The 27,604-nt window shown below is 44.6% G+C and overlaps 1 protein-coding gene across 1 annotated transcript in view; it reads right to left on the bottom strand.

The window, feature by feature from the left end:
- ITGAV (integrin subunit alpha V) overlaps positions 1–27,604 on the bottom strand; it is a 67,880-nt gene that overhangs the window by 21,664 nt on the left and 18,612 nt on the right. Inside the window, exons 3-19 of the mRNA XM_083627761.1 lie at positions 20,153–20,244; positions 18,503–18,617; positions 15,393–15,454; positions 14,215–14,260; positions 12,912–13,037; positions 12,024–12,068; positions 11,649–11,692; positions 11,492–11,548; positions 9,611–9,663; positions 8,156–8,364; positions 6,735–6,926; positions 5,877–5,922; positions 5,003–5,110; positions 3,804–3,862; positions 1,781–1,935; positions 1,051–1,188; positions 587–654 (exon numbers count right to left, since the gene is read on the bottom strand). Of these exons, the coding sequence (XP_083483887.1) occupies positions 587–654; positions 1,051–1,188; positions 1,781–1,935; positions 3,804–3,862; positions 5,003–5,110; positions 5,877–5,922; positions 6,735–6,926; positions 8,156–8,364; positions 9,611–9,663; positions 11,492–11,548; positions 11,649–11,692; positions 12,024–12,068; positions 12,912–13,037; positions 14,215–14,260; positions 15,393–15,454; positions 18,503–18,617; positions 20,153–20,244 (1,615 nt within the window). The remainder of the gene's footprint in view (positions 1–586; positions 655–1,050; positions 1,189–1,780; positions 1,936–3,803; positions 3,863–5,002; positions 5,111–5,876; positions 5,923–6,734; positions 6,927–8,155; positions 8,365–9,610; positions 9,664–11,491; positions 11,549–11,648; positions 11,693–12,023; positions 12,069–12,911; positions 13,038–14,214; positions 14,261–15,392; positions 15,455–18,502; positions 18,618–20,152; positions 20,245–27,604) is intronic.

The following is a 27,604-nucleotide window of genomic DNA, read 5'->3' as shown; positions in this document are numbered from 1 at the left end:
AAAATCTATTGTATCTGGCCTGCCTAGATGTAAACTAATTATAAAGAGCTAGGCATCACGAAACATACAGTATAGAAACAGCACTGCCATCTGCTGGATAAAATGACACAGAACCACCCCTTTATTTAGCAGTAACTCATGAAGATGTGAGATAAGGGAAACTAATTTTACACCGTCTTTATGTACATGGAAGAGACCATCCATGTTCACAGTCCCTTTGCTCTGCCCTTCACAGCACAAGCAATCAAACCAAGGAACCTCTAATTAATCAAAGTTTCTCATTTTGCCGAAACCATGAAACCATGGCTATCGGCTGTAGAACAAGCCATGCTATTGAGCCACAGTTTAAAGTTGGTTCAGTGTCTTAGCTTTTTCCTGAAACTAGCAGCCACAGTTTCTTGGTTCATGTGGAACAGGAAAGCATGGTTAATCAGAAGATTCCTGAATGCTCGTACCAGAAAAGAAGGAGTAATGGGGCTGCACGTGTGGGAGAAAGGCTTGCACATATCTTAGTGAGATTGTCTGAACTGGGTCAAATGTCTTTACTATACTAATTGTCTATTTTGCAGAAGAGTTAGGCTCATACCTGTCCACGGCCACTTGCAAGTCTGGACGACAGACATTGTCCTCACCACAGTCCAGAAGAATATGAGCCTAAATATGTAAATAAGAATAGTAATAATTAGGTATATGATATGTGAATTGTTCAGACTATCAGAATATGTATGCATTATATACTCCATGCTTTTATCGTATGTGGGAAAGTTAGCACTATTAACATGAAACCCTTTCCCTATGTAGTAAGAGGGAATAGCAAAGGGCGAATTTTGCTTTTTGAACAGTGTACACCTGCTATCCGGCACTGAAAAGGGCAAATGACAGAGGGGAATTGTTACAGAACACATTCTTCCGTGTTGTGGAGATTGAATTTCAAACTTCACTGCAATGCCACATCTGAGGAACAAAGTAACTTGTGCTTGTGAGAATTAACTTGAGGAGAACTTGCCGATTCAAAAGTACGTTTTGCCATTAAATCTCTCAGCGCTGTACCTGTCTGCTAACATTTGCAGGAGTGAACTGGTTGAGGATGGGCTGCAAGCCAGTAGAGTCCATAGCCGTTTTGTAATCTAGCTGATATTCCATGAATATGGTTATTGGAGTAAGCTTGTCTCTAAATTCGGAGTCATCCTAAGGGAGAACAAAAATGGAGTTGCTTTTAGAAAACGAAAACTGCACAATTATACTGGAATGGAACTCAATCAAACATCTACTACAGGGGTACCTTGGGTTACATACGCTTCAGGTTACAGACTCTGCTAACCCAGAAATAGTGCTTCAGGTTAAGAATTTTGCTTCAGGATGAGAACAGAAATTGGGCTCCGGCAGCGCGGCAGCAGCAGGAGGCCCCATTAGCTAAAGTGGTGCTTCAGGTTAAGAACAGTTTCAGGTTAAGTACGGATCTCCGGAACGAATTAAGTACTTAACCCGAGGTACCACTGTACAAAGGTTTGTGGCTACCTACCCCTTTAATGGAAATAATAGTGGATGGAATTTTTTAAAAAACCAAGCAAATAAGAGGCAGCCATTTGTAAATTCTTTTGGAGAAAAGAGAAGGGCTGTAGCCATGAGGCAGAGCATCTGCTTTGCATGCAGAAGGTTCCAAGTTCGAGTCCTGGCACTCCAGACAGGGCTCTCCCCGATTCCGGACATCAATAACGTTAACCCTACGTATAGCAAGAAGGCAGGAGGTGGGTGGGTTGCGGCCTTGTATGACGCTTACCCTTAAAAATGCCTGAAGTTCTTCACAGCTCATTCGACCCCCTTTGGGGACAGTCATGTTCTTTGAGTGGACCGGTTGCCTGTTGTGGAGAAACAGCGCCCTCCTGATGGCACCTTTTTGCTTCAGCTTGTCCAACAGCAGCTCCACATGGAAAGCTGCCGCCAAAGGAAAAGGCATTTTAGTCAAGCAATGCTCACGTCTTGCTGTGCCTTACTGCAGCAGCCGCTGGTAAGGCAGGATGCTGAGATGGAAGAGATGCTGTGGCTGAGCAGTGGCTGAGAGAATCAGGACCATACAGGAAGGGGGCTGCTGACTAAGACTGCCAGCACAGGCTGCTAATATCAGCGCCCGTACCTCTACCCAGTTCTGCCAGCTAGTCAGCAACTATTTGCCTGCACGGCACTGACTCTCGTTGCTCTTTGTTTCCACTGCTGCCTCAGGTCTCCCAGATTAACTGTTGCTCAGTGGGGATGTTCCATTCCTGTCTCTTATCTTCCCAGCATGTCTCTCATTAGTGCCACAATTCCTTAGTGGCTGCTGCTAGGCCTTGTTCTCACAGACCAGATACGAGGTGGTACATTCTAGCCTAGCCTTATCCCAACATGCTAGCTTTTTCTAAATGCAAATAGTTTTTCCTCTGCAGAGGAATGGGTTTTTTTAATATATAATTTTTATTAAATTTTCTGTTTTACAATTTAAAATACTCATCTTACATCCTTAAGATATCAATGACTTCCCTTCTTCTCTTTCCATGGTTCATTTTACATATCATAAATCCCTGCATATTTTGCAAAAACTATACTATTCAGTATTCCATTATTGCATCCATCAAAACTTTCTTACACTATTGAATTTATCTTAATGCTGCCAGCATTTTCAGCTGTATACAATTATTTCCCATATATTCAATAAACGTTTTCCAATCCTCTCTAAGCGTATGTTCTTGTTCTTTTATTCCATATGTTAGGTCTGCAAGTTGTGCATATTCTGTCAACTTAAGTTGCCATTCTTCTTTGGTTGGGACCTCACTCGTTTTCCATTTTTGGGCTAACAAAACACGGGCCGCAGTAGTAGCATACATAAATAACATTTTTTGACACTTGGGAATTTCAGTCTGAATTATCCTCAACAGAAAGGACTCTGGTTTGGTTTTTTGGGGGAAAGTACTTTTAAATATTTTTCCCCAATTCATTATGGACAGAGGAACGTTTTATTCAACATATGAAATCTGGACTGCAGCTTAGAGTGATACATCTCAGAAACAGGTTTATCACTGCAGCTGCTGTTTGTGGTAACTAGGTCTTCTTAGGCAATCTGGCATTTGTGCAAAATATGCCCTACTCCAGACCCAGGAGCAATTACACATAAAGAGTTGCACCCAATGATGCCATCCTATTTGCACAAGGACTTCTCTTGCACAGCTGAACTTCCCTTTGCTCTCCATTCCCTGTGCCCCACTATCAAATCTGCTAGGGAGAGTTGGAGGAACCCCAGCAGAGATTGGGGAGGGGGAGCTCACAAGGGAAGGAGAAGGAGGGCAAGTTCCACAGAGCAAGTGGAAGTCTCTGTGCAAACAGGACAGCTCTACTGGATGCAACCAACTGTCACTTGGCCTTCTTCAACTCTCATCTCATTGTGTGCCACACAATGTTCACAACTTTGCCAGCCTGTAACTTACGGCTGTGCTCCCTGATACTTCCATGCTTCTTTAAACCACTCAGGGAACCCCATATTTGAGTCCAGGTAGGCCCATTTTCCAGGGTTCTCTGACCGATACCTCAGAGACGGAGATTTTTCCAGCTAGCAGACTGCCACAAAGTTGTCTCCCATACATTGAGAAGAACAATGGTGTGAAGTCTGAGCCAGAAGATTTAAAAGGGGCATGGGTTTTGCACGTGTCTGATACCAGTGGGGCTTTGAACAGCCGAAGAAGTTTGACAATTTAAATTACTGCCACTGAACATCTGTTGACAATATGAGGAGAACCGAAGTGTATGGTAAGTGAAACTACTGAGGAACTTACTGAGGTCCCTGGGAATACTTCCTTTGCCATCCGCTTTTAAGCAGAACTTTACTTTAAAACTGTTGGAGAAAATTAGAGAATATTTAAAAACAAAACACATTTTGTACCTGAAGGTCAAGCTACACCTATTGATCAGCAGAAGTGCAGTAGTGGCTTCCAGACCTACCCTTTCATGACTGTTAATAAGCTCTAGTTGCATGTACAGATTCCTTGGTCGGTGTTGTTGGGTTTAAAGCAACTTTAAAAATTCCCTCCACTGGTTCCTTCAGCTCCCGGTTATTAAATATACTTTCTTAAGAGCTTAGTTTATCTATTTTGGTAAGATTTTATTGCTATAACTGAGCTCTTATTAGGGCTGGTCCACGACTTTTTGCTGCCTGAGGCAGAAACTCCCCAAATTCCATGTACTTAGGCCAACTGAATTGCCAGTTTAATATTTCAGCACCACATCTGAAGGCAGCAGGCTAGCCTGTGTGTGTGTGTGTGTGTGTGTGTGTGTGTGCGCGTGTGTGTGCAGGGCAGGCTGTGTAGCACACACAGCTATGTTCCTCAACACCTCGTTGCTGCTGCCCATTATTTGTATGCTTCCCCCACCTAATGGTAAGGTTGGTCCTCACTCTTATAAAGGCAAAATGGAGTTTCCCCTAAAATTGCACTTGGAGGAGTGCAAGAACTATGTTGGCCATTCAAAAGAGTTGGCAAGACACGAAGCACAAGCAACTCTCGTCCTTTCCACATCCTTACAGGACTTGTCCATGGAGGCGGGGACAGCTAGAGCACATTCTCCCAATGGGGTGAACAGATTTCCACCCTTCCATTTAGCTAGTTCTGTTGATAGGCTCTTCCTGCTTCTGGAAAGCACTTAGAATAGGACACGTTTGCAAAGCTGTTCATGCTTCAGATGGGACCGTATAGCATTACACAATGAATCCACTTAAGTTTCCCACCTGGGAAGAGCCTTTGACCATTTTTTAAACAGCAAGGAAGGATTTGTATATATGCTTGCTTCTTTGGAGCATCCACAGGCTATGGACCTCGCCGAGGAGGAAATTGTGTCCTTTGCTCCCTTGCATAAGGCCAGGAAGTGTGGGGAAACACGTTCCCTTTGCCCCTTGTCTCTCATGGCCTCCTTTGATTGACTGAAGAGGCTCCCAATCCATTTCGACATTCCATTTCAAAATACAAACGAGTCATCTTACCAAGAAACTTTCTGGCCATTTTCATTCAGTTCACAGGATTTGTCTTCCGGATTTAGAATGGTTGGGGTGACTTCTAGTCCAGCATTTACTGTAATGACTGGCCGTGCCCTTTGAAAAGAACCAAATGGTAAGCAAAACAGGGTTACTGCATGAAAGAACCACCTTGTCCTCTTCTTTAGGCTCAGTGGGGCCTACCTCTGAGTAGACCTGTCCTAACTGGGGCTGGTGGATTATCTGCTACATTTGCCTCAGACTGGGGTCCTAATTGGGCCCTTCTGCAGGGAACAGACTGGCCAGACTGCACTGCCCCACTACTGTAGTAGTGACCTTATAGTAGCTACTCCCAGTTTGAACACCCTTGGCAGTGGTGTTTCCTCTGCTGCTGCACTTTCCAATGCCGCAGTGGGGCCTTCATGGTGGGAGAGCTCCCCCGCTGGTGGAGGTCATTGGAGACCTACAGGCAGAATGTCTACCTAGTCCTATGGATCAGGGATTATGATTGCAAACCGGCTGATTGCAAACCATTCACGCTGCTGCTGCTGCTTAAACCCAGATTTGTGATTGCAGCCTTGTTCTTATGACTAAACCCCAGGATGGTAGCTGCTGCTAAGCTCAGCTGCTGGCCAGAGGTTAACACACATGGAGGTAGCTGTGTGCAACATGGAGGAAATAATAGAACACCCAGAGAACAGAACATTGTGCCCCTTGCTTGCAGGCCATTGAGCAAGGAGGGAACCATTCCTCACCCTGATATTCCTGTGGAGACCATGAGGTAGAAAAAGGCAACGCCTCTAACAGTGAAGCAAACTTTGCTCCTCAGTAAAATGCAAATATCATTGGGTTTTTCCGCTCTGACTTAATTTTGAACACTTACCTATATAAGGCAACTTTGTCAGCACCAAAAGCACCTACAATCAAGTCTGGAAATAGAATAATATAATACTGCTTTTAGATCTGAGACTTTTTTTGAATGTTACGCAATTATCTGATTAGCAACAGGTCTTCAGTACGTGAATTAGGAGCAAGTGCTTTTGCTGAAAGAGCAAGTAGGTAAACATTTAAACATGGATGCAAAAGAGAAAAGATTCGGGATGCTTATGGAACCTAAATCTGCTGAATTCTGTTTTAGATTTTAAGGAGCTGCTTTGCCAGACATGTTTACACAAACTCAAAAGGTTGATATCCATTATTCTTCTAAGATATGTTTTTGGAATTTTGCAAGCTGATTGAACAGAGAATTTTTGCTCTTTTTCCTGCCTATATCCTGTCACAAATATATCAAAAGCAAATAGAAAAATGAAAGAAACTCTTCCTCCTTCCGCCAAATATTCCTGAAATTATTATTTCTCTTTGTTCAGTTGTGGAAGTGCTAAGGTTTGTAGGGTGTTTATATAACTTTTTAAAAGTGATGTTTATTTTATTTTATTTTTTAATTCCACTATATTTCCACAGGAGAACAAATGGTGGGGGGTTTTGCAAATATTCTGAAATAGCAGATATTCTGAAATCTGAAATTCATTCCAGAATACAAATGGTGTAGAATCCAAGGGATATCACAATGTCAGGATGCTAACAGAGTAGAACTGAAAGAATCTATTCATCCCTAGTAAAGCTCAAAACCCCATGAAATCTCTTTTTCTTACACAGTTCTGAATTGGGCTCCGCCCTGTGAAATAAATGTTGGATTAGTTTACAAGATACAGGAACCGGCATTGCTATTATGAAAGATCACCTGGGTAGCCATTTTTGTCCACGTCGGTAGCTCCTTTCAGTGAGTAGCCAAAGCTTGGTGGCATTGTCTCAGAGGCCCATTGTCCTTCAAGGACCTGAGATGGCATCCCATTCAAACCTGTAGCTCTCCCATTGTAGATGTAAACCAGCCCTTTCTTGTCTTCTCCACCATAAGGGGCAGCAACTGCGATGTCTACAAGCCACAACAAGGAATCTTTAGCATATCCAAATAGAAAGGAATCAAAATATATACTCCCGATGATTCTGCAGTAACACATATGAATCAGGGGGAGTATTGCTGGTTGATGCCCATTGGCAAAAGGCAGGGCCACCAATGATAGGCGGAGCCTGAACCAATAACACACAGAGCCGACTAATTCCAGTTTCGCCCCCATCCCTCTCCCTGTTGAGTTCTACAAAAGCAGCACGGAGACTAAGGACGAGGAAGGTTGACTGTTCCATCCCTGAGCTGGTTGTAAGGAGGAAGTCTGGAACGTGGTGAATGGCTGAATCAGGTCAGACTCAGGTTGGTGCAACAGTGCTCCACTTGTCCTAATGGACTAAAAAGTTCCCTTGGTAAAGGACCCCTGGATGGTTAAGTCCAGCCAAAGGCGACTATGGGGCTGCGGCACTCATCTCACTTTCAAGCCGAGGGAGCTGGCGTTTGTCCACAGACAGCTTTCCGGGTCATGCGGCCAGCATGACTAAACCGCTTCTGGCGCAACAGGACACCGTGACGGAAACCAGAGTGCACGGAAATGCCGTTTACCTTTCTGCCACAACGGTACCTATTTATCTACTTGCACTGGTGTGCTTTTGAACTGCTAGGTTGGCAGGAGCTGGGACAGAGCAATGGGAGCTCACCCCATCATGGGGATTCGAATCGCTGACCTTCCAATCAGTGAGCCCAAGAGGTTCAGTGGTAGACCACAGCGCCACCAGCGTCCCTAATGGACTAGCCTCCACTGAGTTGGAGGCTTTGTATTCTGTTCAGATCCGTGGACATTTCCCTGCCTATTCAGTTTCACACCATGCGGTTGACTGGGATGGACTCAGCAATATGAGGCAAATACCTCTGAGTCAATGAGTTTGAACCTCCTCACAAAGGCTCAGCTTGCGCAGGGATCTCTGCCACGGAAACGCAATAATGCTCCAAAATAAATTGTATTTGAAGTGTAAAGGTTTTCTGTTGTAGGTCTGAAAATTAAAGGTTAGAGGGCTTGGGGTGGGGAGGAAGTTTCTGTATAGGCTTTCCCACTCCTTCCCCAAATCCATTCTGTAGAGTCAGGAGAACCCACTAGAAAACATACGTAGGGGGGAGGAGAGGGGGGATTGTTCCATCTGACAAGTAGATACGCTTGTGTTGACAGAATGATCAAAACAGTGTAATATTGAATTCCTCCCAATGACCCAACGCTTTACCATTGTAGCCGTCCTGATCGAGATCTCCCAAAGGTGCAATTGAACTGCTGAACCTTGCAAAAACCTCGAAGCCATTCAGCTTCATGGCCTGACTCTGAAAGCCTCCAGAGGCTTGTTGGAGGTAAACAGAAACTTGTCCCACTTCAAGAAGTTTGCCGTCAGAACCACGATCCATAAAGAGTGGGGCTCCTATGAGTAGATCTGTGTAACTGAAGAAAAAGATAGAGGGGAAGAGATCAAGTATTTCAGTCACGGCAAAAATCCCTACGTTTAAGGTGCTTCCATATGAGTGCAACCTGGTCAGAGAGATATCACTAATGGGTCAGTGGCAAAAAGGTTTCTTCAGCTTATTCTACTTTCTCCCATGAGTGCCATTGTGCTCATGTTCTGCCTATGTTCTGTTCAAGCACCTGGTTGGCCACTGTGAGAACAGGAAGCTGGACTAGATGGGCCACTGGCCTGATCCAGAACCCACAGAACCCATTCACCCACACAGTTAAGGGGTGTGTAGGCTTTGTCAGTTTCCCTCCAGTGACAGCCTGTAGTGTTTTTCTAGAATGGCGTTCTGGAGGGGCCACTTTTCTGTAGAGGGTGGAGGCAGAAAAGCTTCATCATGTATGCAGCGTAGCCAATGGGTTGTAGCCAACTATATTCTACTTAGAACTCAGCTATACAGCTGCAAACAAAACATTCTAAGTATGTTGTAAAGTGCATTATACAAATGTGACACTAGGTGATGATAGTGAGCTATGTCAAATTCAATATATTTTTCAAAACATTAAAAAAAATGTGTGTAGATTTCACCTCAGAGTAGACTTGTTTAAATTACTGGGCCTAAGTTAATCACGTTCATGAATTTCAGGAGATCTACTCTGAGTATGAGTAACCATGGATATAACCCAAAATTTTCTGCCCAAAGACACTGAGAGCAATTAGAATGCCAGAAGACATTTAAATGTGTCATCACACAGTATTATTTAAAAGAAAATCAGCTAATCTATCCCACAAAACGAGCTGTGTCATTCATTCTCAAAAGGGCATCTGTCAGATATACCTAACGCAAGGAATGAGAGGGGAGGAAAGGGGAAATAAAGGAAGAAGTGAGATAAAGAATTGTGGGAGATGCATGGGAGAAAGGGATGATGAGACAAGATCTGTGCTTAGGAACCACTAGAATTACAAGCATGCCACTCTCGAGGGACTCGTAGCTGTACTATGTATAATGTCTTCACAGGACAATTAAGCCATGCATGAAATGTTTATAGATTTATATACCAAGCACTCCAGATAAGATGCATGCAGGGACCCCAGCAGAACAAGCCAGCAGAAGAAACTCTGTGTGCGTCACTGGCTTTCAATTACTCTTTTCAAATCTTCTATTTTTATCCTAAACAAGATTTTTTTTAAAAAAGGCAAGCAATTCTTTCCAGGAAGAATGAAAAAAGCATCACTTACTCATCCCCATTGATATCTGTGGCAGCTACAGAATATCCAAAATATGCAGCCATCTGGGAGATAAGATTAAACAGAAAAATGTTGCATTTCATGTAAATACTTCAGTAAAGATACCGTAATTTTCGCTCCAAAACACGCACTTTTTTGCTCCTAGAAAGTAAGGGAAAATGCCTGTGCGTGTTATGGAGCGAATGCACGGATCGGAGCCATGGCTGCCATCAGTCAAGCAAAGCGGGAGCCGCTTACACACTCTACGAGGCTCTCGCTTTGCTTGCTTTAAAGCGACCTGGAGCCGGGGAGGAGGGAGGGAAGGAGAGTCATGGCAGCAAAGCCGGCAGCAGCCGCTTACACGGGAGGAGGGACGGAGCTAGCAAAAGTCCGTGCGCTCTCTAAACAGAGCAGTGAGGCTGCAGAGGGATGGCAGGAAAGATAAAATTTAAGCAACCAGCAGCAAAATAAAACCAACCTCGAGCTCTGAGCCAGCGCAGTGAAAACCAGGAAGTAAAAAAAAAGGCTGGGGAGGGCATGAGGGAGAGGGGGAAACTTCGCAAATCCCCGCGTCTCAGCTGATCCGCGGGGACGGAGCAGCTTATTTTCAGGCAGGATAGATTTGAGCATTGTCTGGGTCCTAGTGCCCCTACCGCTTTTTTGTGCTCCATTCTATTGCTGCTGGTGGCTGCTTATCATTCAGGCTGCAAGGAGGAGCGCTTTTACACAGCTAATGGCGAATCCCCTGCAATCCAAGTCCTCCTCACTTGCTCAAATCTATTCTGCCTCAAAACAAGGAGCGGAAGGAAAAGACTGCAAACTGTTAAATGGAAAAAAAACCCAGGCACAGGGCAAATACCTTAAGTATACCTTTAAAGCAACAGTGCTCTCCCCCCCCCCTCAGCTCGCAGAAAAGCTCCTTCTCCACACACCCCACGCGTGCTCCTTGTCCCTTGAGTTCTTTTCCTTCCCTCCCCACTTAAAACGTGGTTACAAAGCATGGATCCACATGGATCCTCAGGATTTTTGCACTGGGTCACCCCAAATTCACCATCAGATCACATAGCATTTCCATGGCTATAGCCTGCACCAAAAAACACACACGCACCCACTGTTTCATGGGGCCGCAATGGCGCAAAAACGTTACAAAGCATGGATCCACATGGATCCTCAGGATTTTTGCATTGGGCTACCCCAAACTCACTGTCAGATCACATGTCTGTGGCCACAGCATGAACCATAAAAATCATACATCCACTGTTTCGTTTAGAATATTTTTTCCTTGTTTTCCTCCTCTAAAAACTACATGCGTGTTATGGTCAGATGCGTGTTATAGAGCGAAAAATACGGTATTTCGGAATTAGTGACTGCCCCCTCAATAAAAGCTCCCTTGCTTCTCCTCACTTGCATCTGGTATGTGCTTAGCTGTACTGTATATGTTATTTTGGAATATTATTTCTTTCTTATAATAAAGGTTTTTTTTTAAAATTGTTTTAAAAAGGTCATGCCATGCATTCTTTAAAGGCTTTGGATTACTCCTCCCACTTTTGCCTCCGGCTCCACACACAACTGTCATGTGGTTCCTTTAAGCTAAAAGATTGCCCCCCCCTATATCTAATCAAGAAAGAGGATTTCTCTAACCAAAGAGCAGCTCTTTATTTCAAAATAATCTCGTTGATTTCAGGCACATTTGGTCAACAACCATATATGCTGCCAGTTTGAGCTGATGTGATCAGGGGTAGATTGCTTATGGTTATGTTTCCCTGTTCTTAAAACAACTCCCAAATTGAAATTCTCTGATTTGCTGTAGGTTACTTTGTGAATTTATAACACCTAGATTCCACTAACGAATGATAGATAATATAAATCAAAACATTGCAGAGAAAACCATACCTGCTCTCCAGTAAAGTTATACATGGACGCCATGGTGTCTCCATTATAAATAGACACCTGCATGAAAAAGATAGAACTTAACATCTGCACTGCACAATATTTTAGAAGTTGCTGGGATAATACCAGCTGTTAAAAGTATATTATGCAAGTTCCTTACCATGCCCAAAGTTCTTGCTGCTCTTGGGACCCCAGAGACAAAATCTGAAAATAAGAAAGATGACATGACATATATGGATAGTAGTCAATGACCTTCAGAAACATTTTCCATTTAGGCCGCCATTCTGCCAATAGTTGCACATAGGTAAGAACTCTTGACTTTATCCTCTAGCAATGAGCTGCAAGACTGCAGCCTTAACTAGGTCCAGTGGTAAGCTAGGAGCTATGCAGAAGCCCCACAGTCCCTACTAAAGAGTGCTTAAAATTTACCAAAGACTCGCAAAACGGGGATGAGAGGTGAGATATTGGCAAACAATAATGGAGCTGGGGCAAGCAAAATCTTATCAAAGAGGGAGCAAAAGTTAATAAGCCATACCTTCTATGCCATCATGGCTGAAATCTCCCACAGCTACTGAATAACCTGTCAAACATGAAAGGGGTAATCATGACTTATCAATGCACATGACCTATTACAACCTTAAATAAATATCAAGAGGCAGTTTTCCCTGCATCTACGCAGGTCTGTCGATCTGGCTGCTTATGTTTCAGCCATCCTAATTAGCTAATCCGATCCTCCTACTTTTGCTTCAAGGGGAGCAGGAAGGAGGTGTTGGTGGCTCAGAGACCAGGGACAGAGAGGCTGCCAGCTTTGCAGGCAAGGGGTGACATAACTGAGGGGTGAGCCCCTTGGGGTGATGCAGAAAGAATGTAGTTGGTTTAGGGAGCCACGGACTCAAAAAGGTTGAAAACAAAGAACAAAGCTTTCCAAACTGTGTGTCGCGACACATCAATGTGTTGGCTGCAGTGTGTAGGTGTGTTGTGTGAACACTCCCCGCGCTCCTTCCGGGGCTGGAAAGGGGTGAGTTTAACCTCTGGTTTGCTAGTAAAACTGTGTTGCGAAATGATGCATGTCTAAAAAGTGTGTCACCAATATGAAAAGTTTGGAAAGCTCTACCCTAGAAACTCACCAAACCACCAACGTGTGAGGCAAGAGCAGCTAGAAAGCAAAACAAACTTTGGAGAAACAAGCCATGGTTTACCTGATCATCTGTGGCACAGTTCATCATTAATGCGTGGTTTGTTTTACAAACCATGGCTTAAACAATTGCTTAGCATTATGGGTCATTCCCAAGGGCGTTTTAGCACCTGCTTGGCACTAGCTTTCACTAATATCACTGGATGGGGAGGGAGGAATGAAGAACCTCAGACTCAAGTCTTACAAGGAACACAATTTTTACTAGTGTTTTACTCTCAAGTAACCTACCCAAGTAGCTGTCATCGAAAGCAGCATTGGCCGACCGCGTTGCTAACTGGCTGTCATACTTGGTAGTGTAGACTTTAGGGTTGTATTTTGACACAATCTCAGCCACTTTATCAGAAATGAGCTGGCCTGTTGGGTACCAAGTAGAAGAGGGGACATAAAAACACAGACGGAGCTATTAGACAATACTTGCAGTCTCCTAGTTCACATTAGAAAAAGACAAATGGAAGCAAGGAGCTGGGATTAAAAATAAGCAACTTGAAACAACTTCTTTATTAAATTGAGAGTTACTGAGGAGAAAGATTCTATAATGATAGGTATGATAATCTGTTGCATTTTAAAAATACAAAGAATCTTGTAGTGCTTTGAAGAGGGAGGGTGGAATTCAACATAGCACAAAGGGGGTTATGCACACGGGGAATGAGGTGTACTCACATGACGGGAGTTTGTCTCTTCTGCTCCCCCTAAACCTGTTCTGGGGGTTCCTCCCAATCCCCTGAAGCAGATTCCAGGGTTGTGGGGTAAGGAGGAGGGGAGACCCACTGAGTGAGCAGAACTCATTCCTAACAAGTAACAACTTAGTCCAATCAAACCCCAATGTATTTATTGCAGCATAAGCTTTCATAGGCAGGCATTTAATTCATCAACTACATGAAGAAGCGAGACATTACATTACACATTACATTACATTACACTACACTACACATTAGATGCAAATATGTATAACTAAACCCCAATGGAATCCACCCTGCTCCATTCCAGAAAAAGCCACTTTAGGATTTGAGCAGAAACACAGTCAGGGGAGATGCTTGGCCCTGGCCCTTATCCCTTCTATTACTCCAAATGCCCCACAGCTGCTTTTCATCCTCACAGGAATCCAAATACATGCTTGCAAAGGCAGTGCCATAGCTACGGGGGGCAAGCTGGTTTTTTTGCCCTAGGTGAAGCCTCCAGAGGGGCGTCACTGAGGCTGCTGACATCTCTGTGTGTATACGCAAATGCTTGTGTGTGGGGTGCCATATTGGGTCTTTGACCTGAGTGAAATAAAGCCTAGTTTCGCCCCTGGCAAAGGTAAAGTCTTGCGAGGGTCAGGAAACCTGCAATGGGAAACGCAGCTGGGAGGGACAGTTTGAAGCAGAGAAACAGCAGACGGCGAAAGTCACCACTTCTCCACTCAAAATCACCCCCTCTTCAATTAACCTTGCCAGAAAAGAAACTTATTGCATATGGTTTATTTTGCTAATGTCCTTAAGAAGACAGCAGAAGATTAAATAGAATGGTCAGCTTTTTAACAGCTGTGTCTCACCTTGCCAGTAAAAACTTCCAGGTCCTCCAAGAAGTACTCTATCTCCCTGGGGTAAGAGTAGAAGGGAAAAAAATATGTAAGTTTCTTTTCTTGTAACGTCTAAGGCAGGGGACAGGGACCTTTTCGGCCTGGTGGAAGATAGACGGCTTAAATTCCCACCAACTGCTATTCTACACTCCCTCACAATTACCTTAACATTCCATACTTCAAGCAATCTTCTCCCCATCCCCCTCTGAATGCAAACCATAAACACAATTTAGTACAAAAAAATTAACCTAACCGCAGTTCCGAGTTTGGACATACTGAGAAACTGTGGCTAGTTTAAACCAGGAAACGGATGCTTCCTGTTGAACCTTAAGGTTCCAGCAGGCTCGTTCCTGTAACACTAAACTATGGTTTAGCGATATATCCAAAGCAGGTAATTGTATTCAGTGCCCTTCAAAACTCTTTAAATCGCTATCCAACCCAATGCCCTCCGGATGTTGAGAACTACAACTTCCCATCATCCCTGACCATTGGCCGTGCTGGCTGGGGCTGATGGCATAAACCATTCCTGTTTGTTTCTTTTTTCCCTCCATTATCTGGTAATCAGATATACTGCTGCTGCGTGTGGACGTTCCGTTCTTTAAGTCAGAGATGGATAAGCTGTGGCTTTTCAATTGTTGGTGGACTCCCAACTCCCATCAGCATGGCCAATGGTTGGGAATGATGGGAGTTGTAGTTTAGCAACACCTGAAATGCCACAGTTCCCCTATCCCTGCTTTAAGAATATGCACCTGTTGTTGCACAGTGAAATAATGACAGAGACCAGTATATATATTCTGATTTTCAGACTAATTAGTATTGTTAAAAGACAAAGGCAAATGGAAATTCTTAAACACATTGTTATATTCTGTAGCAGAATTAACCCAGTAGGAGAGATAGCATCTCCTTCTTATTAATTCCTATTCTTCCCTGATTTGCTCACACTCCCTTTGAAATCCTGAGCTGAATAAATGATTTCTGTCTAGCAGGCTACATCCAGATGTATAAATCTAAGCCAACAGGAGCGAAGTGTAAGAAGCCCCTTGAAAAGCTGATCTGACAGATATGCCTTTATAGAATTGATTTCTACAGACTCTTTCTCCTTTGCTGTCAGGTACTAGAAAAAGGAAAACATACAGTTATAGCTTCCCTACCTGAGTAAAGTCAATGCTGAATCCACCTTGACAAAAGCCCTGTCCTTCAGCGTCAATGCTTGCTGTGAGAACAAGAGAAATGGGAAACAATAGATGGTGAAGATGTTTAACACAAATCCCTGAGCATAATAGTGTCAAGAAAGACCTTGATCTGGAACAACCACTGCTCTAAGCCAAGCTGCCACATAACTTCCTCTTGTTCTCTTCAAATGGGAAAAAAGGTACTTAAGATGCTTACCTGGGAGATGCCCTACCTGGTGAACTGGTGCTGGCTCCCCATTGGCCAGAAAGAGTCAGAGGTCATTTCCTCAAAAGAGAGAGCCTTTAAAAAGCTGAGCTGCCCTTGCAGGTGGGCTCCACCAGCACCAGGAAGCTGAACATCCTCACTGCCTACTCATATGTAGACTAGAAGTATTATCTTTAATGGCTAGGCTAGGATTAGTCCAGTTTTTAGAGCCACAGTGCTCTGGCTTATTTTTGGTGGCAGCAAGTACCGTATCTTGAGACCCAGCTGGAAGTACTGCAGGGCTGTTGTGCAGTAGCCGAGCAAGCAAGCAGCTGTGAGAGGTTCTCCTGAGTGTCCTCCCTTCGCCACAAATAGCGAGCAACAATAGAGAGGAGGCGAAAGAGGGACCTCCTCTCCCTCCCTTGCCTCTCCTTCCTTCTCTCTCACTGGTGCTCCTCCTCAGCCACTGCCCACTGGTCTCACATAGTGTGAGTCTGTTGCCGCTTGGCCCCCTCCACCACCCTGACCTCTCCTCTCCCCCTCCCCACTCGTGGGTGAGAGGCTCGAGCTGTGGTTCAAGTCGCCCTGAGAGCTGGCCGTCTACCCCCAATGGCCCTGCCTGTCTATGTGAGTCAAGGGGAAGAATGGAGCCTGGGTGGTGATGGAGTCAGGAGGCAGAATGCAGGGAACCCCCACTCCACAAAGGGGGGGGGGATTTGGTGTCATGAAAGTGTGTGTGCCCCGCAATCCCCACCCCAATGCGTACTTTATTTTGCCTGACCTGTCCTGTATTTTGCCCAACCCAAAGTGGCAGCTCCATACCAGACCCATAGAATTGTAGAGTTGGAAGGGACCCTGAGGACCATCCAATCCCCTGCAGTGCGCACCAGTATCAGAAGGGGAGCTCTGCCCAGTCACCCCAGATGCAACCGAGCTATGTGTCTTGTGGCCTGCCATTGTGGCTTAGCCATTCCCCACCCCCACCCCTTTTAAGACTCAGTCTAGCCAGGCAGCACAAAGAGGTTTAGTGGGGCTCTGGTCTGCTGATATGGTTCATTTGGCTTTGGGTCTCATAATCTGTGCAGGCCTGACCTACGCTGGTCAGAACAGAATACACCCCTCCCTATTGTTAAGGCCAACACAATCGATCCAAAGGGCTCTGCCTGTTTCTAAACACGTTAAGTACGAAATCTAGCATGGCGAGTATATGCTGCTTTTCTTCTCTATTTACAGATCAGCAACCTACAAACAGCTTTGAGATGTCGCCTGCCTTTAAAACAGGAAAAGAAAGGGAATTCCAGAGCTAATCCCTCGCATGCCACGAGACAGCCCAAGGAGGCTTTCTTATGATGTGGTTAATCCCTCTGAATACAGAGCTTTATAACAGAAATGCTAACAGTCTCTTATCGGTATTGCGGTGTATAACAGAGTGCACATTTCACTTAGGGCATTCCGTGCCCCTTTGATCCTGGGAATGACTCTGGAATGCACTCTCCCTCTCTGGGCTCTTGCTGTTTAAATAGATTGTATGCATGTGCACACAGGGGTGGAGGGTTAATTCTGATCACCACTGGGGATGCACTAAATGCGTCTGTTCTAGTTCGGAAATAATTTGGACCTACTGGGTTCCCCCCCTTTTTTTAACAAAAATGGCTGGATATCCAAGTTTGGTGTTCCAGCTTAGCTGGAATAATAACCTTTTGTGACCTGGAAAGTCACAGGGGCTGTAGTAGATGGTTCTGCCCAAACAGGATGCAGCTTACATCCCAGCTGTTGGAGCCAAGCTACACGATCAGCAGCTCTGCATGGTGTATCTGTTACTGGAACATATTGCAGGGTGCTTCCTCGTGTAAAAAACAACAACACATATTGTGCATACAGACTAGTAACCTTTTCTAAGACCTACTAGTTGTTACATAGGCAAGGGGCTTGCTATTATTATTTTGCAAGAAACCATCTAAACATTTATTCTCCTGATTGTAAAAACTTTCCTACCTTGCCAAAAAAACGGGGTTTTTTTGGAGGGTGGAGGAGTGATCCTAGTACCCCTTTGGTTTATTCTTTTCCGTACACACCAAGGTCATGACTAGCCTTCAACAGAGGCTGCCATTTACAGGTTTTTGTTTTAAAAAAGATACAGTGCCGAACCACGCATATAATGTCACATGTCATTTGGCCCTTAGCCTTCCCAGTCGTTTGGCACAATTCCATCGCAGTGACTCCACATTAAAAATGAACGAGAGAACCAAGCCCAACAGATCATTGCTATCATCCTACTTCCACTTCTATCTTCAGATCCCTACGAAATTTCTACCTGCTGTGAAATTTGGAACCAGACTGAGCATTCAATTGATCTGCAGAGGATCCTATCGTCTCACAGGTTTTGTTTTTGTATGACCACGCACCCTAGTTCTAGAACCACCAATGTGACACCATAGCATTCTCAGATACCCTCTTCCCAAGTGCCTGCCAAGGTTTCCTGCCCCTCTGATTTTTCCCCCCAAGGAGCTTTTTTTAAAAAAACAAAAACAAAAACCTTTTTGGTTGGTTGATTGTGTATTTGGGGAGGGGGTAGCCTGCTTTCTTTGCTTTTGTGTTGTATTTGTTTTGGAATGTGTCTAGATGTTTTTCCTGTTATTTTGTGGGAGAAGGGTTCTGATCGTCACCAGTTTTTCATTTTGTGGTGACCGCAAGAGTTTCTTAGATTTCTATATATTCCCCTTGAGCCCCAAAAGGCTGGAGACGGCTGCCTTAAACCACTGTTGCAAAGATGACGGTGTGGGTGTGTTTCTTCCACACACCTTAAAGTTGTGCTTATAATACGGCAGCACACAGAAAATAGATTCAGGGCTGTAATTACAATAGCAAGACATTCTCCACATACTTGACCTGCAGGGAGCGTATTCAAAAGCTTTGGACCCGTCGTGAAGATAACATGTTCCTACAGGTTCCCTCTCTGCTTTCTGTTCTGTTCTCCAGTGGTACAATGGGGCACACGCCTGTGGGGGAAGCAAAATGGCAGCATTTAGAAAGCTCTTTTTAAAAGTCCACCATTATACTTGGTGCAGTGAGAGGCTGAGAATCAACCGGGGGGGGGGTGCTTTTGAAAAGGGGACAAACAATGCTTGCCTCAGCCAACCATAGAGAGGGGGAACATCTGCCTTGTCTGCAGCTTAAGCAAAGTCACTCAGTCTGGTGAAGGCAAATGAGGTGCTTTGCAAAGTGATTTGGCTGAAGTTTCGCACAAAATTAACAAGAAGGGAAGGAAAAGAAACGACGCAAGCAAAAACTTCCTCACGTCAGCTAACTTTCAGGGCGCCCTAGCCATTAATTTCCTGGCACCACCCAAGCACCAAGGCTGTGTCAGCATCTGCCTCAGCCTGTAGCTCAGTTAAGCAGCTGCTGCATGGAAGTGCTCAAATGATCCAAGCGAACACTTGAAGGAATGGGTGCTCATTGACTGTGCAGTAAGGTGCTGGGCAGCTGGAGGAACTCTATCTATCTAAAGGCCAAGGAGTGCACAAAGGTCTGTCAAAGTATGGTACCCTACAAATATTGTTGGACTCCAACTCCCATCAGCCCAAGACACCACCGTCAGTGGTTAGGGATACTGGGATCTGGAGTCTAGCAACATCTGGAGGGCACGTTGACTGTCTCTGTGCTGTAACATAGCTGAAAAATGCAACCTATGTTGGGGCCTTTGAATTCCTCCAAACCTGTTGATGTTGCCCTCTTTATGTGTGAATGGTGCTGTTTGGCTGTGTAAGAATGGACACTCACAGAAATCACTGTTGGTATATACAGATGCGCCATGGCAACAAAGTACTGCAGCGTGGAGTGCTTCTGTTGAGGGCTCCAGCTACTCCATGCCATCTCTCTGAGAACACCCTGCTTTCCACCACCACAATCAAATAGTGAGTCTGCCTTTTATAGGCCCACAGAGCACCCCAAGTCTCTGTTGAGCTGTTTGGGTCCCCTGCGCCCCCAATTCTTTACCGTATTTTTTGCTCCATAGGACACACTTTTTTCCTCCTAAAAAGTAAGGGGAAATGTGTGTGCGTCTTATGGAGTGAATGCAGGCGGGAGGCTCTTGCTGGAGCCACGCCTAGCGTGTGTGCTGCTCTTGCTGGCTTTTCCGGGAGGTGGGAGAAGGGACTGACGGGCTGCCCTCTGTCGCTTCCCGCACCTCCCAGAAAAGCCAGCAAGAGCCACTGCCAGGCTCTGCTCAGCGCTCCCTTGTAAGGGCTCCCTTTCGTCCCTCATCCCGCTTTGCTGGGAAGCCAGCAGAAGAAGAGGCGCTGCGCCTCTTGCTCTGCTGGCTTCAGCGAGAGCTGCGCAGCTTGCTCTGCTGACTTCTCAGCTAAGCGGGTGGAGGGACGGAAGGGTTTAAAGCAAGAAAAGCTTGCTGATTCTACTCTCTTATGTGTGGATGGTGTACGAAGATGTTAATTGATACTCAATCAATTTGATTGATTGACTCGTAAATAGATATGATGATAACGGCATGCAATAAACACTGAAAATGAAGGCTTACCAAAATTTTGTCATCTTTAGATCTCACCGATGCGCCAAACCATTGATGGGACTTGAATTCCAGAGGATCGTTTTTTGCAAAATCTCTGTTACCTAGAAGACAAACAACCCTGTCATGGAGCTATGAAAATGACATTTCAATGTTGCAACATCTGAACACTTCTCCTGGTATGCCCCGCAGAGGACCTTAAAGTCCATGAATAACCATAGTTTAGAGGTCCTGGGCCCTAAGGAAGTCAGACTATCCTCCACCAGGGCCGGGGCCTTCTCAGTGATGGCTCTGAGCTGGTGGAATGCTCTGTCCCATGAGACTAGGGCCCTTCCGGATTTAACCTCTTTCCGCTGGGCCTGTAAGACAGAGCTATTCCACCTGGCCTTTAATTTGAATTCAGCCTGATCTTTTATTTCCCTTCCCTTCTCTTCCCCTCCCCTTTTATGAAGACTACCCGCTCTGAGACCCCACAGCTAATTCTCCCCTGGCCTCCTCGCTGGCCCAAGTAGGACTAATTCAGCCAGCTAGCCAAATTGATGTTTGAACTTTGAATTTTATTGTTATTCATGCTTTTATACTGTATTTTATGCTGCTTCTATGTTGTATTACAATTAAGTGTTTTAAATTTGTTGTTAGCCACCCTGAGCCCGGTTTTCTGAATTGGGAAGGGTGGGGTATAAATAAAAATTTATTATTATTATTTATTACCGAGTGCTATAATGTCTGAAGTGGGCTTGTCCCTTGCACCAAGTTACACATCATGTATCCATGCATCCCTTTTTTTATTTGTTTACAAGATTAGTTTTCACGTTCCATTAACAGCTGTCCCAGTAGATCTACAATCATAATTAACAAAAAGGCTACACAGCAATAACACCCAGCAAAGCCCTGACCCAATAAGTGCGTCTTCAGCTGTCACAGGAAGTTCATTAATGTTGGTGCCGTCCATATAAAAGAGAGCTTTCCCCTTATTTGATTACTCTGCCCTTGATGTCTTGCGATGCACTGAACAGGTTCCACTGAAAAACAGGAGCCCAAGCCATATACACATCACACATTTAAAGCACATGGTTTCCCCCAAAGAATTCTGGGAACTGTAGTTTGTCAAAGGTGCTGGGAATTTTAGCACTGCAAGAGCTAAACTACAGTTCCCAAGATTCTCTGGGGGAAGCCATGACTGTTAAAGTGGTACCCATGTGTTTTAAATGTATGGTGTATGTGTTTTAAATGTATGGTGCGCATGTGACCCTATTCAAGCATTCCACTTATGTGTTGATTAAACACATGAGAGGGAACAGCAAGAGTGCTAGGTCTCCACCCCTTCTTCCACAAGTCACAGAGCAAATTTATGCAGTTCAGAATTTCCTTCACTTACAGAGGCTCTCTGTGTGCTTTAGAATCTAGAGGTCTAAACTGTGCAGTTCACCCTCCAGCTTGTGAAAGGCAATGGGGATGGCTGCCAGGTGTGGTGAAGGTGGCAGAGCTTAGTGTGCTTATTTCATGTGTGAAGAAGGGCTACTCCACCTGAAGCATTTGCAAAACTGTTTGAAGTTCTCCTATCTGTGGTGTTTGAGTTGGCTCATTCGCACACCAAGGAAGCATGCATTCATCAAAAGTGATAATGTTGCCCATTGTCAGCCTACTAGATTACAAAGACCTGAATCACCTATTGAAAAAAACACAGTATCTGTTAAAAGACTTGCATCTTCTTAAAGACAGAATGGCACCTTAGAAGCTGTGCCTAGCTGTCTGGGATCAGTGATAATGGACAAGGTCTCCATGAGATGAGGATATGGCTCCAGTCTAAAGGTCCTCATTATCTTGGTGGAAGTGACCCTCATAACTTGATCACCATGCTGGGAACATAGGAAGATGCCTTATACTAGATCAAACTATTTGGTCATCTACACCAGTGTTCCCAAACTTGGGTCTCCAGCTGTTTTTGGACTACAACTCCCATAATCCCTAGCAAGCAAGACCAGTGGTCAGGGATGATGGAAATTATAGTCTGAAAACAGCTGGAGGCCCAAGTTTAGGACACACTGATCTACACCAATACTGTTTACTCTCATGCAAATGTCTCTCGAAGGAAGGGATGGGGAACTTCCAGGTGGTACTGGACTCCAGCTTCCATCTGTCCCAGCCAGCATGGCCAATGGTCAAGGATGATGGGAGTTACAATCCCATCTGGAAGGCACCCAGTTCCCCATCCCCTAGGGAACCCTCTAGGGTCTCTGGCAGAGGTATTTCACACAATATACTACCTGATTCTTTTAACAGGAGATGCCAGGGGTTGAATTTGACAAACAAAGCATGTGCTGTGCTACCATTGAATTATGCTTTCACCCCCAAAGGGAGTGTGTTCTCATAACAGCCCAACCAGAATCTACCCAGTTCAGGAGACAGATTGCGAAACCTTTGTTCCAACTTTCCTTAGTTGTTGCTGAAGGATGATAAATGGCCGAGGCAGGGGTTAACGATCACCACTTTTCCCAATGAAAAGGAATAAATATAGGACCTTGTTAGGCCTGTTGAACTCTGCATTCACAGTATCTTTTGAATACATCAAGAGGGCCAATAAATATTTCCAGAACCTGCACCCTACCCCCAGGCTTGGCCAACAAGGCAGATGTCTGTGTGACTCACCAGCTACATCAGCTTAAATTTTTGTAATCTACCGGTATCTCAAAAGATTAGCTTTTGACTAACAACACTGCACTTCCCACTCTGCTCTATGTCACCCACCAGGGTAACCAAGTCAATTTTTGTCCCCAAACCATTCTGAAGCCAAGACTGCCTGGAGTTGAGAAGATCTCACTTGCTCCAAAGCCTTGTTGACAAATTCTGGCACTGTTTCATTAGCTAAGTTGTGTTCACATTTCTCTGGACACAAACCACATAGTATTCTGTGGGATATTCTCAAAGAATAGGGCTGCAGTATTGCATCTGTCCATGAAGATGGCCTTGCCAGAATATAACCCAAAGCAAGGCCATCTTCAAAGGTTGTGCAAGCACCGCTTATCATGGTTCTCAAGAAAGCAAGAGAGCCATGATTAAGAATGATCCTCTCTTCTACGAGTCAGCAGCTCCACAGTAATTCAGCTCAACTGCTGGCGACTAATCTAAACTCCTTTGTATGCTATCCACCTTGTAAGGAAATCTCTGCCTCTTTAGGCATATTATTGCTTCCTGTCCGGGAAATCCTGGAGAGAAAGGTTTCCGTCTTTGCTGGCAAGCCAAGCAAATAACAGCTGGTTTAAAATCTTGGTAGGATTTTATAACCATGCGGCAAAGGGATGGGTGAAGATCTGCCACTTTACATTCCACACTGTCATGTGTACAAAATCTCTAGCAGGGAGCTATTGAGGGTCTTGTCAGACAAGAAGCAAAGCTCTCCCATCTAATCATAAGGTGATTCATTTTTAATGCAGGAAGTTTACTTATAAGGCTGCAGAACTGGCTGTAGAATATGCTAGATTAATAAAGATTTTGTAGTTCTTACAACACAATTCAGAAGGAAGGAAGGAAGTCTCTGGACATAATGCTCAGTGCAGCTAATTTCTAGGATAAGTGTGTACAGGTTTGTAGTCTCAATTTGTTAAACTGGAAGCGCAATTGACTGGTCTGAATGGCCAGAGCCAGATTTTCAGTTATTAGTCCCTTCTAGATGCATTGCCTTGATTGCACTTGTTTTAATTTGCCTCGGTATGTAATATTGTGATGGGTTTGGCCACAATACAGCTTTGGCGGCCAGCTATATAAGGTGGGGGGGAAATGAAGCAGAATAAAATAACTCGAAAGGTGGCATTTCTTCACAAGTGCATTATGGACTGTTATCATCCTCCTATTCTTAATATAATATTGTAGGAGCCTGCTACTTTACAAACTGTACACTAATTGATATGTGTGTGTGCGCGCATGCGCACGCATGCAAAATTAAGTAAAAATGTGTGATAAACTGGAGCATACTGAGGTATATGCTATGGTCGGTGCACATAATGAGCTCCATGAGGCTTCTGTGCTTTTTCTGGACAGAAACACTTAAAATAGCCCGTACTGTACTTAGTATTTCAAGAACGATTTTTCACTCGCTTCTGAACTTAAGATCTAATGTTTCAGTGCAAGCAAGCAAACAAAACAAGACCAGACAAAACAAAAACAAGTACCTAAGACCAGAAGGTGCAACTGAAATTTGCTAGAATCTTGGCATAAATGTGAGAGTACATTGCAATAGTTTCCAAATTTTCAGCATGCAGGTGATTTTTTTTTTTTTAACACTAGCCTCTTTGCTGAGGAATCTTAAGTCACACAGCGCCTGAGGAAGATTCTTGAACATGTCCTGGGCCGCACATTCAGTTTATGCATAGCTCTGGTTAGGTCAGGGCTTAGGGCTTCCTTTCCCCAGTGAGGACTGATGCTTTAGCTGAGATTCCTGCATTTGCAGGGGGTTGGACTAAATAACCCTTGGGGTCCCTTCCAACTATACAAGTCTATGATTCTATGCCTTACTCTATACAGTATTGCTTTCTGGCTGGAGATTTCAGTGTTACATACTCTTCATACTCCCTTCTGGCTCTATATTGTAGAGAAAGATCAGTCTTAGTTTGGAGAAGTTTGTCTGGCTAACTTCCCAGCTGAGAAGCTCTGGTTTCCCTGGGAGAGTTTGAAAACCAACACCTCTATTGGAAGCAAGCCTGATGATTGAAGAGCAAGAAAAAAGGAGCTTCTTCAAAAGCATCTCTTCAGCTAATGGAAAGGCAAGACATGACCTGTTCCTCAAGGCAGTATGTTTTATCTGCTTTTTCAGTCAGTGGCGGGGAGTGGCCTGCATCACAGCTGCCTCTTTAGCTCCTTGCTTGGGGTGCTTCAAACGCCAATACTTCCAGAGCACATTGTTGTTCTTAATTAGTCACAATTATTTATAGAATTTATAACCCAGTCTCCAAACTCAAAGTAGCACCCAAATAGGCTGTATCTGCAGCGGGAGTTTCACATCCTGGGGGCCAGTACAGCAAAGGCCCTGTTCTATGCTCCCACACAAAAAGTTTCTCTCCCCAAAGTGTCACCTTGGTAACAGCCACACACCCACACACAAGTGAGCCTGTTGGGAGCAGGCAGCAAAAAGGGGCAAGGCTGCTGCGGTTGCCTCACCAAGATCTTCTCTCAGCCCCGGGCCCCTTAAAGAGGTTGGGCAAATGCTAACATGTTGGGCACCTCACTGCTTAGTAACTTTCACAAGGGGAAATAATGGCAGGCAGCCTGGTGCCCTCCAGATGCTGTTGCCCTACAACTCCCAGTGGCCATGCTAGCTGGGGCTGATGGGAGTTGCAGTTCAGCAATAGGGGACCCCTGGAAAGAAGGGTCATGCAGCCCCACCTAGTCCAATAATCTTTCCTCACAGTGGCCAACCATAGCTGTCAATTTTTCCCTTTTTTAAAGGGAAATTCCCTTATTCCGAATAGGATCCCTTGCAAGAAAAGGAAAAAGTTGACAGCTATGTCCAGGCCAACTAGTTGCCTATGGGAAGCCTGCAAGCAGGCCCTGGGAGCAACAGCGCTCTGCAAGATGTGACCCAGCATTTCTCTTCCCTTCAGATACATCAAAAATGCATAAACTGAACCAGAGTCCCTGGTTGGCTAGGAAATCTAAGAAGGAGTGGACTGCATGGGGTGGGAAGCCTAGCCAGAAGTCGCAGATTTATTGCATCTCGAGAGGGATCATTTATTTGCAGAGATGCTTCATCTGCTTTTGTGCCAAGAAAAGACGGCTTGTGATGTTGCTGCCTCCTTCTCAGTTTGTTTAGAGGCCTTCCAATGTTAATATCTCCAGAGCGCATTGTTTAGCACAGCAGTCGTTACAACATACACAATATAAATGAAAGCAAATGCTAGTCTTTGGAGGGCAGGGGGTGGAGGGAGGCGGAAGGCCTGTGGGTTGGCTGATCCATGTCTTTAAATGCGAGTCAGCCTAAATCCAATGTAAAGTGTGGGATGGTGTGCAATTTAAAGAGCAAAAGAGGTGAGCAGGTAAGGAATGCCAAATCTCTCCACCCACCAACCAAGATCACCCCTACAGTTTACCTCCCAAGAACATTTTCCCTCTCTCCTAGAGGGCTCGAATAGTGGAAGCAAATATAACTAAATAAAAAGCAGCTGAGGGAGAGACTTCTGGAGCAGGGGAAGGATACAACACCACCATCAAGAGTGCCATAGGAAGCTGCCTTATACGGAGTCGGTACATTGGACTATATAGCTCAGTACTGCTTACATTGACGGGCAGGGGATTCCCAGGGTTTCAGATGGGGTATTTCCCTAGCCTTACCTGGAGAGGCCAGGGATTGAATCTGGGACCTTCTGCATGGAATCAGACGCCCTACTGTTCAACTCAACCTCTCCTCTTTGCACTTTTAAAGAAATAGGCCTGCCACCCTCACATGCACTCAGCCTTCATTTAAACATGCATTCAGATGGCAATAGCCCTTACATGCTGGCGCACCCTCCAAGTATCTGTTTTTTCCAGGGACAGTCCCAGATTTACAGAAGCTGTCCTGGTTTCTGATTTGATCCCGGAAAGTCTCACTTTTCCTTAGGATGTCCCTATTTTCCATCAGAGAAATGTTGGAGGGTGTGAAGTTATGCAACAACTGAGCGAAGGAGATAAGTAACTATACGACCTTTAGAAGACACCTGAAGGCAGCCCTGTATAGGGAAGCTTTTTTTTTTTTAATGCTTTATGTTTGATTGTGTGTTTATATATGTTGGAAGCCACCTAGAGTGGCTGGGGCAACACAGTCAGATGGGTGGGGTATTATTATTATTATTATTATTATTATTATTATTATTATTATTATTATTATTATTATTGGCATCCCTGTTTTAATCAGATAAATACTGGAGGGTGTGTGTGCTGAAAGAGCAGACAGGCCCTCCTCCCCTTTTGCCATGCTGATCACATCAGGTTTCTGCCCATTTGTGCAGCATGGAGGAAGGGGAATATGGTGCTCATCCAAGGAGAAGGATACCTGCACAATATGCAACATGACATGCATTGTGGAGGGGAGAGAGCATGCTTGCTCCTTAATCTGTGAGGATATTTTGTTGCACCAGGATAAATATATGAATTCGGCCTTCAGGATTTCCCGCTGGGCTGCACAGAACATGTCCAAGAACCGACAAGACATTCACAAGCATTGGTTTGCTGTGTAGGCATGTTCACAATAACACCGGCCATGCAGTCAAGGCCGCCCCAGGCTTTGCCACAGCTGTAGCACCAACCACATTTCAATTGGCCCTTGCTGGAAATGCACAGCTCCTGCTTTGGGCAGGAAAGAACTGCTTCTTCCTCCAGAAATCTTTTAAAACACAAATAAATCATTCTATCTTGCCTAGTACGAGCAAGGCATTTTATCCTCCCGTCTAGTTATGACTTGAGTAAACACAGTTTAAAACTATCCGAGCAGGA

This window comes from Podarcis filfolensis (genome assembly GCF_964270895.1).
Source record: "Podarcis filfolensis genome assembly, chromosome: 1".
In the NCBI taxonomy this organism is placed as follows: domain Eukaryota; kingdom Metazoa; phylum Chordata; class Lepidosauria; order Squamata; family Lacertidae; genus Podarcis; species Podarcis filfolensis.
This window is presented reverse-complemented; position numbering and strand designations above follow the sequence as displayed.